This window comes from Grampus griseus (genome assembly GCF_964374135.1).
Source record: "Grampus griseus genome assembly, chromosome: 1".
Classification (NCBI taxonomy): Eukaryota; Metazoa; Chordata; class Mammalia; order Artiodactyla; family Delphinidae; genus Grampus; species Grampus griseus.
The window spans coordinates 99,799,088-99,815,239 of NC_139017.1; the positions used below are offsets into that span (position 1 = coordinate 99,799,088).

At 38.9% G+C, this 16,152-nt stretch overlaps 1 protein-coding gene across 1 annotated transcript in view; it reads right to left on the reverse strand.

The window, feature by feature from the left end:
* The window catches only part of LOC309819477 (TLC domain-containing protein 4-like), a 64,448-nt gene that overhangs the window by 12,077 nt on the left and 36,219 nt on the right, over positions 1–16,152 (reverse strand). Inside the window, exon 6 of the mRNA XM_082649639.1 lies at positions 8,433–8,506. Coding sequence (XP_082505765.1) covers positions 8,433–8,506 — 74 coding nt within the window. The remainder of the gene's footprint in view (positions 1–8,432; positions 8,507–16,152) is intronic.

Sequence of the window (16,152 nt, forward strand, 5' to 3'; positions counted from 1 at the left end):
AGAGGGAAAACACTGTCTTTCACCACCATCCACAGTTATTACTTAGATGGGTAAAGAAGAAAAGACACCGAGGACAAAAAATTATAATGACAGCAGGTGGAGTGGAATGAGTCGGGGAAGGATTAGGAAGAATATTAGGAGGTAAAATGGATTGGGCTTGCTTCCAGACTAGGAACAGTCTAGGGTGACTCCAGGTTTCTGACTTGGATGACTAAGTCAATGGTGATCCCACTGATTGATAATGGGAGTTTTCTGTGGTGGTGGTCATGGAGGAAAGGGAGGTTAGGCAAAGAGTAGGGTATTGGTTTTATGCATGTTGGGTTTTAGGCATACTTGATTTTATGTGTGTGTAATCCTCCCCAACCCCATAGAGAAAACCCTGTCTTTGGTCATTTAGCACTTCCTCCTCCAGCTCTTCTAAAGGGACTTGGAGCTTTTGATTAAGTTCCCTGGGAGTTAATTGTGCAGAGTGCGGTACTAAGCACATGCAGTGTAAAAACAAGGCATTAGCAGGTATAATTCACATTTGGAAAGAGGAGAGAGGGCTACTTTCAGGTAGAGAAAGAAAGAAAAAAAAGGGGATGGAGCAAAGGATCCATCCCCCTATATGGTACCGGTTTGGTGACTTTTAGGAGTTGAGAGTCAGAAGTATGAGCTTTTGGGAAAGCTACAGGGTCCAGGAGATACTGTGAGTTCAAGAGGAATGAAGAGACTTTTAAGAAGTGCTGCTGTAACAAACTGGACCTTTGTTGACATCCTTGGAAAAACTCCAGTAAGGATTTACATGTTGTACTGTTGCTGGGACTCTACATGGAGACTGGGTCGTGAGCTGACCCCTGGGTTTTATCTTGGTTGCAAATGTAATTCTTTCATGCATGTGAACACTGTATTTAACAAATATTAACTCTGGAAATTTAGGAGTTCGAAAACTTAATTTTAGAAAAGTTGTCCTCCATCCCAATATTATTCTGGCTCCCCTTCTACTTCTAAACTTTTCCTTTATTGTATCTACTCTTCCTTCTCCTACTTCTCAATTCTAGACATTCAACTTTACACCTTTTAAACACCGTCTTTTCTCATGGCTTCAAATGTAACCTCTATCTGATCATTTCAAAATGCCTCTCTACCTCTTACTACACTTCCACTCAGATGCTCTGTTTGTCCTCTAACGCAGCATCTCCAAAGCAAACTCATCATCTTCCCGCCTATTCTTCCTAATCCTCATCTTTTACATTCTTCTAAGTCCAATGTAGAAAATATCTTAAATTTGTCTTTTTTTCTCTATCTCTAATTTCTTATTACCAATTTCACTTTTTCTACCCTCAAAAACCTTTATTCTATCATATCTACTCTATCATGACAGCCTAATTTGGGCTCCTATTTATTTCCTGGACTAATGAAATTACACCAGTCATTCACACAACTAAGAGCTGTATGCTAACCTTCTAACCCAAGCTTTTGCCTTTCATCTTACCATCTATCCCACAAATACCCCAAACTAGAATTACTCAGTGTTATTTTCAGAATGTCTTTCTCCACTAGAATACATTCTCACTGTCCACTGGTCAAGTTCAATCAGCTTTCCCTGGCATTCAACACCCTCTCTATCCACTATCCTCCTAAGACATACTCTTTGATCCTACAAGTCTATGAAGTTTCTCTTTCACATGGCATGTTTATTCCACTTTTCAAAACCTTATGTTCACGCCTTTCTCCCTTCTCCCTTTCCCATCCACTTCTTAAAAAAATCCTAAAACATTTAAGAATGTGTCCCAATTTCTCTTTGAAGACTTGCATGACAAACATCAATCAATAATAGGTCTCAAAACGTGATTCATGGGCCTCTGAGACTTTTGGGGGAGTCTACAAGGGAAAACTATTTTCATAATGATACTAAAATATTATCTGCCTTTCTCATTGTGCTGACTTCTATTCTGATGGTGTAAAGTACTGATGGATAAGACCATTGGCATCTTAGCACAAATCATAGCAGTGGTACAAAATGGTACTAGTCGCCATTGTAATCTATGCCACATATTTGCAGTTAAAAACAAAAAAAGAGGGGTTGAGTGGAGAAGTTTCACTTAAGAATGTCCTGGATGAAGCAGTAAGAATGATTAATTATATTAAATCATGTCTTTTGAGTACATGTCTTTTTAATATTCTGTGATAAAATGGGAAGTACACACAAAGCACAGTTGTCTGGAAGAAAAACTCTTGGATAGCCTCTGAAGAGTTAAAAACTTTTCTGATAAGGTCAGTAATGGGTTTTTAAAAAAATATTATCTAATAAATGTATCAGCATTTATCATAAGACCTACATAACTCAGTGAACCAATATTTTCTAAATGACCAAGGCATAATGACACAAAATTATGTATGCATAAAAGATTCGAAGTACAAGACAGACGAATGGATTTGAATATAACAGTGTATCAAAAGTCCACTGATATGGTTTCAGTTTCCACATTTAACTAATCTTTAAGAAACTACCTCTTGGTATATTTTGGTGTAGTATTAAAGCAGGATATCAACAATTATTTGAAAAGGCTACTAAAATACTCCTTTACCTACTACACTGTGAACCCTGAGAGTTAGAGTTTTTTATATGCTTCAACCAAAATAACATTTCACAACAGACTGAAAACAGAAACAAACTTGAGAATCCAGCTGAATTCTATCATGCTAGACATTAAAAAGATTTGCAAAAAAATGTACAACACTGTTCCCATGAAAAATTTTTCATTTTGGCAATGTAGTTTATTTTTCACAAAAATTACATTAACATGAAATATTATTGTTAACAGTAAATGACCTAATAAATAGTTTTAAATGTTTCAGTTTTAATTTCCAATCTGGTAAATATCCATAGCTATCAGCCTATAGGAAGTAAGAGTTCATTGAGGTCCTCAATAATTTATGAGATCAACAAGTCTGAGAATGGCTGTTTTAAACCATTAATAACAGCACTTTTCTTCTTGCCCTTTTTCACACAATGTCTTACTTTACTAGCTCTTTATTTTGTATTATTAAGTCCTATTTTCTCAAACATAGACATGACACCAGACACTCTAGTGAAGCTCCCTGAGGCAGGGACTGGAACATTTAGGTACTGGGAAGGTATTCAATAAATACTGAAGGAACATATTAAGGAGCATAGGTACAAGTTTTTATAAGGTATTTAACCTTAACAGCAATTCAAAAATATGTCCTCATAACAGTTAAGGGCATTTAGGCAAAAAAGAAGTTACCACCATTAAATTACTTTTTACAAAAAGAAACCTGAGGCATGGGTATAACTCAGCAGCTGAAAATTAACTGAAGCCCAGGTGTCTAACCTTTGTACCCCACCACATGCATCCCATGTGTCTTCTTAAATTATACAAAGCTCTAAAATAGAGAGAACATAAAAATATCACAAACTAAAGAAAACAATTAAACTATGGAAAACTCTAACAGTACTTAAGTAGCTGTGCTAAATTTTGTCATAATCTCCTTGCTGTTCCATTACACCATTTCTTGCTCATATTCCAACCCCGCTTCTCAATTTCTTAATTTACAAAAGACTTGAAGCTTTTAAATAAAGGTATAGCATAGCTTTTTACTACAAAATTAAAGAATAAGTTAAACTCTCTAATATTATGATATTTCAAAAACAGCTTCAAACAGAAACAAATTAAAGTTCCTTTAAGTGTCAAGGTTAGTTTTCTCCTGCTTCAAAATCTCAAATCTGAATCATCTTCAAGAGACAGACATTAATAAAGCTTAACTGATCACCGCTTGGGACTCATTCTTTCAAAAGCAATTAAATGGCTACTATGTGCCAGACAATGTGTGGATGCGGAACCATGCAAAGTTCAACAAAGTTTGGCTCTTGACCTAATGAAACGCAGAGATAAATAAGAAACAGGAAAAAGAGAAAGAGAACTTTACAATAATTTAATTTATTAATCATAATGGTATAACTGTGTGTCACTATTATGGAAGCACGGGTGAGAGACACCCAGCCCAGCCTGGAAGAGGTGGGGTTTCGTGATGGAAATGACCCTTGGGCTGAGTCATGAAGGATGAGCAAGGAGCCAGGAGGCCTTTCTAGCACAGGGACAAGTTGGGGTGAGAGGAGATTTCTGAGGAGGAATATGGCAGAAAGAGAGAAGATAGCTCTACTTGGAGAGCTTTCTGCATCACATTACAGAGCCCATATTTTATACTGGAAGCAGCAGGTGCCACTGAGAGGATCTAACCAGGAGGCTACGTGTTCATTTTTGAGTTTCAGGGAGATCGCCGTGGAAGATAATAATACAGAGAGGATGAAAGGGGAATAGGACTGGAGGCAGGCAGACTGCCTAGAGCAGGGATCAGCAAACTTCTTCCATAAAGAGCCAGAGACTAACACAAAGTAAGGGGTTTTGGAAGCTCTACCGTCTCTGTGGCAACTAATCCACTCTGTTATTGTGTGAAAGCAGTTGTGGTAAACAAATACGCATGGCTGTGCCCCAATAAAGCTTTATTTGTAGAAACAGGCAGCAGGTTTGGCCTTCAAGCCTTGGTTTGCCGACCCCAGTCTAGAATAGTTCTTTTCTGTCCAAAAGAACTTTCTGCGATAATGAAATGGTCTATAGATGTTCTACCCAATTCGGTAGACACATGGGGCTAGGAAGCACTGGAAATGTTACCAGTTAGACTGAGGAATTAAATTTTTAATTTTATTTAATTTTAATTAAATTAAATGTAAATAGTCACATGTGGCTTGTGGCTACTCTACTGGACAGTACAGAGTTAGAGGCTGGTGCAGGAGCCCAGGCAAGAGATGATGAACTAGGGCACTGACAGCAGAGATGGAGAGGAAGTGGCCAAGGTAAGAAATGTTTAGGAGGTGATACGTAGGACCTGGGATGGACCAAACACAGGTGAGGGAGAAACAAAGATGATTCCCACATGCTGAGCAGAGTTAACCAAGAGAATGGCCAGGCCACATGCTGAACAGGAGCATATAAGAGAATACAGAGGGAAATATGTTGCATTCTATTTTAGACATGTTGATTCTGATGTGCCACCTGGGAGGAGAAAACACTTGACTATAATACAAAGAAGTAGGTAATATTAAATATGCCCTTTTTATAGAGAAAGCAACTGTAGTACAGGAATGTTACATAACTTAGCCAAGGTCAGAGCAAGTAAGCAGCAAGGTTAAATTGCAGCCTGAGCTTATATGATTCTAAAATTCATGCATAGTCCATTACACCACATTGAGCAAATGGGTAATAGCTGAAACCCTGAAAGCACAACCCACTCAGGGAGAAGCACAGAGAATATCGGTGAGCCCAGAAGAGAGCCCTGGGGAACACCAGCATCTAAGGAACTGTCTCCGACAAAGAAGACTGGGAGACGATGGTCAGAGAACTACAAGAACCAGGTGAGTGCAGGGTCATGAAAGCAAGGGGAGTTATGGCATTACAAGAAGGAGGTGGCAGTCCTCAGAGAGACACAATAAGATAGGCACCGAAGAGAGTTCACTGGATTTTGCATCTGGAAGTCAATGGTACCTCTAATGAAATCGTTCCAGCAAAATGACAGACGAGGAAACCTAATTTTGATGGGTTAAAGAACAAAAAAGCTACTACAAAGTGGATAAAGCAAACATAAACTATGCAGTTCTAGTGCTGAGTAAATTTTAGCATATTGAATATACACTACATTTAACACTTACTGCATATGTACTGAATGACAAGCACTATGACAGGTGCTTTACACACATATGTAAACATATAACAAAACATATAACCACATAGAATCTTCACAATAAACTGTAAGGCCTATAGGTATCATTATCCCTGTTTTACAGGTAAGAAAACTGAGGCTCAGGAAGATTAAATAATCTTCCACTCACACACAATGGTAAGTGGGGGAGCTTGAAGCTAAATCCAGGTCTTCTGCCTTCAGAGAACATGCTCTCTGCTCTCTATACTTTCACATCATCAGAGTCTTTAAAAATTGCAGAAGAACTCTTATTTTAAAAATTTTAAACGGCCAAGCCTAAGGAACTTAGTATCTTCTTGAAGAAATAAAATTATAACATATGAGACACTGGCAAACAATATAAAACAGTACATAAGTACCTGGGAAAGCAGCAGATCTGTAATCTAATCTCTCCTGTTTGGAGGTGGAAGGACCATCCCTTCCACCTTTGGCAAGAAAAAAGGGTGATGAGGGTAATTGCTTGGTAAGCATACTAATGGTATTTGTAGTAGAAGAGTCTTCATCCATGGAATGCTTTCAGGATATACCTAGTCTAGTACTGCTTATGATAAATGAACCTAGAATGTATGGATTTATGGGGTCTGGCCCCTGCCCCAGGAAAGTTATATATGCTATGTAACTATCTGAGTATTAAACGGAGATGGCTTCATAACCAAGAGAGCTCCTTCCATGTCAGCAATATGAACTATACATATCACTTAGAGACCTCATAGGTAACCTCATTCCAGAGAATGCCCAGTGCAAAAAACACCTAGGGAGCCATGCTGATGGTCCTGAACATCTCCTTGCTTTGCCAGTATCTCATGATTACTTGTATTCTTGAGATTATTAGTAAGGATTGATACAGGGTAAGCTCCCTAACTCACATGAGTCTGATTTGACTCCCAATTCTCTGGGTTATCTCTGTACTAAGTTACAAAAGGCTACATGTAATTGTGGGAGCCTTCCCTGGGTTTGGGATTTTGACCTAAGACTTGAAAGATAGGTAAATTTTTCGAAGATGGAGGGAAAATAGAGGATGGGAATAAAGGAAGAAAAGTGAGAAAAATCCACAGGTGCGTGAGACAGTAAGGGTGCAAAACTAACTCTAATGAGTGGTAAGAAATAAGGCTGGAGACATGGTGCACATCACAGAGAGCTTCGAAAGTTCAGAGAAGAATCTAAAGAGGATGCAGTGTTTAGTAAGAAAGTAAGGTACTGAAAGTGGAACACAAGGAAGATGACTTTGGTAGCACTGTGAGGAAAGGACTGAAGAGTGGGTGAATGTGGAATTCGAATTAGGAAGCCAGTTGGAAAGCTATCGCAGTAATCAACCATGGAGATCCCGAAGGCCCTAAACTGGGACCATGGATGTGGAAGGAAAGGAGCAGCTAAACATTTCACAGAAAAAATGTCAGCAGACCCTGTCAAATGACAAGACAAGGGTAATAAAGGATAATAATAAATCCATTGTCAAAAATGAGCAACTACCTCCCTCCAGGAGGTGGAGCTTAATTTCTCTCTCCCCACCCGCTTTGAGAGTGGGCTATACTTCATGCCTTGCTTTCAAAGAGAGTAAAGAAAAGGAAAAACTTCACAGTGGAGAAACCTGGCCAACACCACCTCAACCACATGATGAAAGTTCACATCCCCAGTGATGTCACATGGATATCATGTAGCCCCTGATATGTGATGAGAAGGGCACTTCACCTCTATAGGATTCCTTCCGAAAACCTATAACCTCCGTCCAGTTATGAGAAAAACAGGCAAATCCAGACTGGAGGACATTCTACAGAATACCTGGACAGTATCCCTTAACACTGTCAGGGTCGTGAAAAACAAGGAAAGACTAAGAATCTGTTACAGACGAGGGGAGACTGGGGAGGCGTGACAACTAAATGCAATATGGCAGCCTAGACTGAACCGAAGAACAAAAAGAAGATACTAATGGAAAAACTCCTGAAATCCAACAAAGGCTGAAGTTCACTTAATAGTAAAGTATCGATGCTGGTTTCTTAGTTTTGACAAATGTTCCATGATAATGTAAGATATTAATGGGGGAACTAGGTGAAGGGTATACGGGAGTTTCTGTGCTATCTTTGTAACTTTCCTGTAAATCTAAAATGAAAAGATTATTTTAAAAGAGGGACTAAGATAATGTTGGTGTCAGAATTTGGGAACAGGAGGAAGTTGGTGTCAGGAATATTAACTGGACCCATGATAAATCCAGTAAAACAAAGTATCATCATACCACAAAGAGAGCTGGGTTCAAGAGCCAGAACCACCACCTTCTAGCTTGGGAATCTTGGATAAGATTCCCTAACCTTTCCAAGGCTCCGTTTCCTCATTTGTACAATGGTGATAATTCATATCACATACTCTTTTTTTTTTTTTTTTTTTTTTTTTTTTGCGGTACGCGGGCCTCTCACTGTTGTGGCCCCTCCCGTGGCGGAGCACAGGCTCCAGATGCGCAGGCTCAGCAGCCATGGCTCACGAGCCCAGCCGCCCCGCGGCATGTGGGATCTTCCTGGACCGAGGCACGAACCCGTGTCTCCTGCATCAGCAGGCGGACTCTCAACCACTGTGCCACCAGGGAAGCCCATACTCTCATTTTTATATTTAGGATCTTGGGGGAAAATTTCCCCAAACCAAACAGCCCAAGTTTAAAATAATTAATGATATCAGTTACCTACCGCTGATTCACAAAAGGGCTGGAAAGTTCTGCAAGCAGGCGAAAATTCCCAATGTATCCCAGCACTCCATCCCTCTGGGAGATAAAACATAAAACATAATGTCAGGGAAAACATTCTTATCAAAATTTCCAAACATCGAAGAAACATTCAATAGCTTCTCAGCATAAAATAATGATCAATATAAACACAAACCAAGTCTGCTAAACGGATTTTCTTCTCCGTGAAAACTTAGAAATGAATTCTACAGCATTTTTTAAAGACAACATATTGTATACTTATGTTCACTTATGTATACCATATTCACTTAGAAAAACAGATTTCAAGCAGTTGTCTCACGCTAAACTAATGAATTCTGCACTTGGCCATTAGTAACAGCATTCTCAAATTACCGTAGAAATAATGATTAAAGTAGTGTGAATTTAGGAAGTTGAGAAATTTTATAGCAATTAAATATCAAATAGGAAGTAGTTTAATATCCATTAGGAGCACCTTAAAAATCTCAAGAGTGTATTTCACTTCCTAAGTAACAATATATAAGCCTGTGAGCAGATACACATTTGTCAAACATAACAACACATGTTAAACCATATCTGTCATATTTGACCTGAAAAATATATTTGTCAATCAGAAGATACTATAGCTAAAACACACACTTGGGGGACCTTTCTGAATTTAGAAACATAATGCCTAGTACTTTCCACTAATTTAATAATCGGAAAAGTATAGTAAATAAGCATTAGAAAGAAAACCGAAAGTATATACATTCCAAAAATTTTACGTAATTTTAAGTGTTACTAGGTAAATGGCGTCATTCTAGCACTTCCAATTAAATCAATTGTGATTACACACCAAAAGAACCTGCCCTCAAAACATCAGATATACCAGAACTTCAGAAATACTTTTCCTACTGTTTATACCACACTGTCTTCCAAATGGGAAAAATATAAAGCAATAATGAAAAAGTAATAATGAATGGACCTTTTATTTGAAGATTCTCAGTTTTTCTCTATGTAAATTATTTTAGGGATTAAAAACTGAGAGCTGGACTGCAAGAGTTAGCTTTCCAAAATGAATCTAAAACTTTTTATAATCTCAAACTCACTGTCCTTAGTGAAACTGAAATGGGTGATGAGGAAGAAGAGGAGGACAGCAGAGAGACAAAGACAGTGGCCAAGATGAGCACGATGCACAGAGGTGGCGGGAGAGGAGGATGCTCAACATTTTAGAGGCAACTAGACGCAGCCACAGCAGTCCAAAGCCACATGACAATACACGGGAAATAACTGCGCGCGTGCGTTATCACTTTAACACAGAAATACGTGTAAATTTGAATTTACATATTATTCTGTACTATTTACTTTTCTGTTACAATAAATGCATTTATTTAAACAACAGGACCAGTTAATGGTGGCAATTAGTAATTAATAGTGGGACTAAACAAATAAAATTGTGGAAAAATATAATATTTTTATAATGTTTCTTTCTGGCCTTTTACTTTGTTAGATATTTAAACGTAGTAGGTTACATTATTTTTTTATTATTATGTCTTTAAGAAGCATAAATGTAAGACTTTTAAAAAGGAGAATGTAAATACAATAGGACTAAACAGTTATTACCTGTATTTAATAAAAAAATAATAATGATATCTTTCTATCCATGACACAGTAGGATATTTTTACTCCTTATTTCCTTTTCCAATAATACTTTTCTGAAATGCCTGCGGCCTTTAGGATAGCCTTATTTTTTTGCAGAAGTAAAACAACTACAGTTAAATGTAAAATTCACTTTGACTTGTAACTCTGCTCTTAGAGGCCCACATTACTGTTATCAGTCCAGTATGATGATCTCAAGCTAAGTATTTTCTCAACAAAGGTGTTTAAGCATAAAATACATAAAATTTTACTTACTAGCAATAGCAGGCTTTTAGAATTATAAGAATTAAGTTTCCAATTCTCTAAGAGTATCTATCTACTTTGTATCTACAGGCTTGTTCTGGTAGATCAGCTGTTTGTAAGGTCAGTTGTATGTATAAATTCATCGTATATGCCATCTATTTCTAAAATATCTATCATTTTAAGACACTCTAGAGTATCCTAGATGGATTCCAATAAGTTACAATTTTAGTTTAAAAAAAAAAGTACTATTTAAGTAGCTACCCTTTTCTGGTAACATTTTTGTGTTTTGTTTTGTTTTGTTAATTTATTTATTTTATTTATTTAATTTTTTTGGCTGCATCGGGTCTTCATTGCTGCACGCGGGCTTTCTCTAGTTGCGGCGAGTGGGGGCTACGCTTCGTTGTGGCACGTGGGCATATCTTGTTGCAGTGGCTTCTCTTGTTGCAGAGCATGGGCTTTAGGCACACAGGCTTCAGTAGTTGTGGCACACGGGCTCAGGAGTTGTGGCTCGCAGGCTCTAGAGCACAGGCTCAGTAGTTGTGGCACATGGGCTTAGCTGCTCCACAGCATGTGGGATCTTCCTGGACCAGGGCTCGAACCCGTGTCTCCTGCATTGGTAGGTGGATTCTCAACCACTGCGCCACAGGGGAAGCCCCCAGTTTTGAGTTGTGAAGCAGTTTTATTTCCAAACAATGAGCCATTATTTCACTGTATGAGTTTTTGTCACAATCTGCACATAACATCAAGCAATGCAGGTTCCGAGAGCTCATCCTTTTCTAGCTCCTCGTGGCCTCTTTAATGATCATCAGTTTTGGAGAACCAGTCCATAAATATCTGTTTCACTGCAGATATTCTATTTGGACAATTCATTATAATTAAGCAATTAAGTTTGGGGAGTCAGGGATAGTTAATGAATGATCGTGGGCCTGGGGTGTGCAGGCCAGGATTTGAACCCTAGCTCTCCTAAGTGACCTTGGGCAAAGCTGACCAAAACCTCAGTTTCTCCATTTGTAAAACAGGCAGAATACCGTCTTTATGACAGAATTGATGTGAGAATAAGACAAAATGCAGGGGCTTCCCTGGTGGCACAGTGGTTAAGAATCCGCCTGCCAATGCAGGAGACACGAGTTCGAGCCCTGGTCCGGGAAGATCCCACATGCCGTGGAGCAACTAAGCCCGTGCACCACAACTACTGAGCCTGTGCTCTAGAGCCCGTGAGCCACAACTACTGAAGCCCGCGTGCCTAGAGCCTGTGCTCGGCAACAAAAGAAGCCACCACAATGTGAAGCCCGTGCGCAGCAACGAAGACCCAATGCAGCCAAAAGTAAATAAATAAATAGATTTTTTTTAAATTTAAAAAGACAAAATGCACACTAATGGCAAACAGGAAAAATACTAAAACAGAAAAGGCACTCTAAAAAAAATTAAGTTAAGAGTGAAATTGAACCAGGTAATTTTTCTTACTATAGCTATAAAGAAGATTAAATAAGTTTGAACAAGTCCTAAAAGGACCTATTCCTTCTTTCCTAGACAGAAGCCTCCACCTCTAGTCACTGATCCCTGAGTCTTGGATGACTACACAGGACTAAGGGCCACACTTGAAATGATGATGATGAATGGATGATAAGAAAGACAGATCACCATCACCATTAGTAAGGACTAAATGTAGGTTCACTACTGCTACTTTACTATAAAAGATGAATCATATTAATAATCACTCCTCCAAAAGTAGTTAATGTTACTTTCTAATTGCTGCAGAAAAAAATCCAGGTTGAAAAGGAAAATAAATACTTCTAAGAGAAGACTCACCTGTTTTATTTACCCAATAGGTTATATCAACCTTTTGCCTCACTTTGCACAACTATACTGCACCCAACCCAAACTTAATTCTTCACCACAAGTTTATGCTCATGACCATCACAGCATGGTAGAGTTAAAATGGCCTCTGAAGATTGCCTATTTCAATTACCCACAGATGTTTTAAATCCCTTCTACAAAAGCTCTTCCAGGTTGCCCCCCAGCGTGGACAACTCCATGGTGAGTAGAGTAGCATCTCCTAAAGCAGCTTTCCAAAAGTTCCAGAACTACACTGTACCCTCTTTTTATTTATTTATTTTTTTTTGCGGTACGCGGGCCTCTCACTGTTGTGGCCTCTCCCATTGCGGAGCACAGGCTCCGGACGCGCAGGCTCAGCGGCCATGGCTCACGGGCCCAGCCGCTCCGCGGCATGTGGGATCTTCCTGGACTGGGGCATGAACCCGCGTCCCCTGCATCGGCAGGCGGACTCTCAACCACTGCGCCACCAGGGAAGCCCTACTGTACCCTCTTTGACGTCCACCTGCCAGTCCTACTCCTGATCCTGGCTATCCAAAATCTCTTTTTCATATGACAACCCTTCAAATATTTAATGACGGTCCAAGTACATGTCCATCTTCTTTCCAGATACCATTTCCAATTTGCTCAGAAAATTCTGGTCCACCCTCTTCAAAGTTTCTGAGCCCTATGAACTGCCAGTATTCATAAAACAAAAACAAACAGATCCAACAACAAAAACCAACGAATCTCTTGATGAAAAGAACCATTTACACATAATAATCTCTACACATTAACCAGTTAAATCACATACGCACATACATCTTTTTGAGGGGACAGGGTAACCTTCCTAAAGAGAATTTTAGTAGAACATGTCACTACCCTTAAAAATGTACACACCACTTGCCCAGAAATCCCACAAAATTAGTCTTTGAAAATAATTATGTATAGGCACAAATATGAAAACATAAGAATGTTTCCTCAAGTTATACACAATAGTGAAACTGAGAACAAACACACAACAATAGGGAATTGATTAAATATGATTATATATCCATATGCCATCAACAGAGATAATGATAGAACCAAATGGCCTGAAAATAAAAGCATTTTCAGAACTTGCTGAAGACTTAGAGAGTAAACCTCCTTTACCCTCTTTCTTAGACAATTATTTGAGGATATGCTGCAGCACGAGTCAGTAAACCAAGACATATGGGATGCAGGAAACAGTGACCCCAAACCAGGGGAGTAATGGCAGGAAGCCTGTGACATCAAGTAGCAGACCTAGAGAGCAGGAGAATGGAGAGCTCCAGGGGCAGGTATGTGGGGGAAAGACGACTGCAGAGATGGGATGCTATCCTCCAAGATATGGAACAACTCAAATATAAGACAAAGGCGTATGTTACAAGAAAAAAAGGAAGGCGATTAGAAACTCGAAGCAAAAATTAGACAGGAAATGTAATCCTGGTTGTGCAGTGAACTATTTTAATACAGTCATAATAAACACTTTATTTTCTCTGTGTAGGATCAACTGTATATAAAGGAAAACAATATGATTATAGAATAAAAGGCAAATATTTTAAAATCTTGGTGATACAAGAATACAAGTACAAATGACAGAAACTGGGAAGCACAGTGGGAGTGACAGAAGTGGATGGAAGGACAGAAGCACAGACATCTTCACCTTAAAGGATCCAGAGGTGCCACAAACCAGAAATAAAAGTGTTTGAAGTTTCCAAAGGAACGGAGAGAGAAAATCAAATTACTTTAACTACATGGGAAAAAAGGCAAGGAAAACAGAGGTGTGAGTGTTAAAGTCTTACCCACCATGGCAAGAAGATAATTAACATGTCTAACATTGACAAATCAAGAGGTGGCTGACAGTCACCTAAGTGACCACCATCGATTCCTTCCCTTCCTCATATCAAGAGGTGGAGTCTTACTTTCCTCCCCTTGAAGCTGGGCTGCCTCAGTGACTCACTTGACCAGCAGAATGCAGTGGAAGTGAAGTTCTGGGTCTTCTGAAGCTAGGTCATAAGAAGCCATGCAACTTCCTCCTGGGTCCATTGGAACACTCACTCTTGAGATGCTCTCTCTCTGAACACCATAGCCAGGCTATGAGAAGCTCAAGCCACATGGAGGGGCCACATACAGGAGCTCTAGGCAACGAGCCTGCTGATGTCCGAGCAGGAAGCCAGCATCAACTACCAGCTACTTAAATGAGCCCCTTTCAACCCAGTTGACCCTTTAGATGATCCAGTCCCAACAGCTACCTAACAGCACCCACATGAGACCCCGTGCAAGGACCACCAAGCCTTCTTCCTTCTTCTTTTCTTTTTCTTTTCTTCAATATAATTAAGATCTCACGAGTCAGTGGGTTTCACTGGCCAAAGTCAGTATTCTAACTGATGATCAAAATGTCACATTTTTAGCCAAAGTGAGAGCCATCACATTGGTTCCTGTGTCTTTTCGACAAGACCCTTTTAGTCTTTGATAGGTTCCTTGCTTTCTGACACAAGATTACCAGAGTTATTTTGTTGTATGCAATACTTCAATATGTAAAACAAATTAAAAATTTTTGGTTTTGATCCCATTTTTGTAATATATATTCATACCCAGAATGCTAGTTTTTTACTTATGCATATATACAAGTAGGATACACTCCTAAATGTAAATGGTAATTAAGTAAATATAAATAGATATCTCTGGGTTGTGGGATTGGGACATTGTTTTTTCTTTTTTGCTTGTCAATATATTCTAATCTTCAAATAACAATGAATGACCTAATTAATTTTTTCAAATACCCTCTGCTTGTACATTACTTATCATAGCTTTTTAACTTACAGTGTTGCTGTAAGGGGCCTTAACCACTGTTTTCCAAATGTATTCTTTTGTGGTTTTCTTTCTACCCTTCTGAAATTCTCCTCTGCTTCTTTTACAGGACCAACCTTCTTTCTGGTCCCTGACCCTGACTGCCCTCCCCCAACAAGACACACCTTATTTCTAATGGCACATGGGCCCTTCTCCCCTGGAATAACCATGTATCACCACAAACCTCACAACATCTACAAGCATATTCCTGCCCAAACTCTTTCTCCCATTTCCTTCAGGGTCGCACATTTCTCTAATGCCCTGGGTCACCTTGCCTTCTTCTTTTCCTTCCTTCTCTGAAATCCAAAATTAGTCACCATGACCTATTGACTACAAAATGGCTTTTAGTTTAGTTTCTTCCTCACTAATAAAACCATCAAAGTTACGTTCTTCATAATCTATCATTTACATTATTCCAATAACCTCCTCAAAGAGATCTTCTCCCATGCAGCTTTCTTTTTCCTATGTTATCACCACCACATTTATTTTTCTAATATGCCAACTGCATCAAGTTATCTTTTGGCCAAAGGTCCTACAACAGTTCTGTGAAAAGTAAAATGCAAGGCTGATGAGTTAGAATGTCCACTCCATCAGGCAGCCCCATCTGACTCATCCAAACGTACAACCACCGCTGAGCCCACATGAATCCCGTAGGCTGACAACCCAAGTCCTTCCTACCACCCATGAAGATCTGACCTCTTCTCCTCATGTTTTCCAACCTAGAAAGCCTTCCCTACTTTTATCTGCTGATCTAAACATGCTTTTATCTTTTGTTTTGGAAGACTAAGTCTCATCTACCTCAAAAGCTCTCTTGGAAAATTTTAAAGAAACACAAATATATATATATATATATGAAAATTCCCAAACAATTTATATAAACTGCAAGAATATACATAAGTATTGTCAGTAGTTATCTCTGGAGACTCAGACCTAGAAAACGTTATACTTACTAAGCCCTGTATGTCTACAAACTCAGAATTTTTTTATAAACATGCATATTCAGACAAAAAAAAATAATGGAAATTAACACATTCATCTTTCCATTTTCTAAATTGCTATAGCATTACAGCGTTGTCACTGGGTGATGTGTTACTTGAATTTTTAAAGATAGTTTCCCATAGTTAAATCTCGGAACCTGCGGG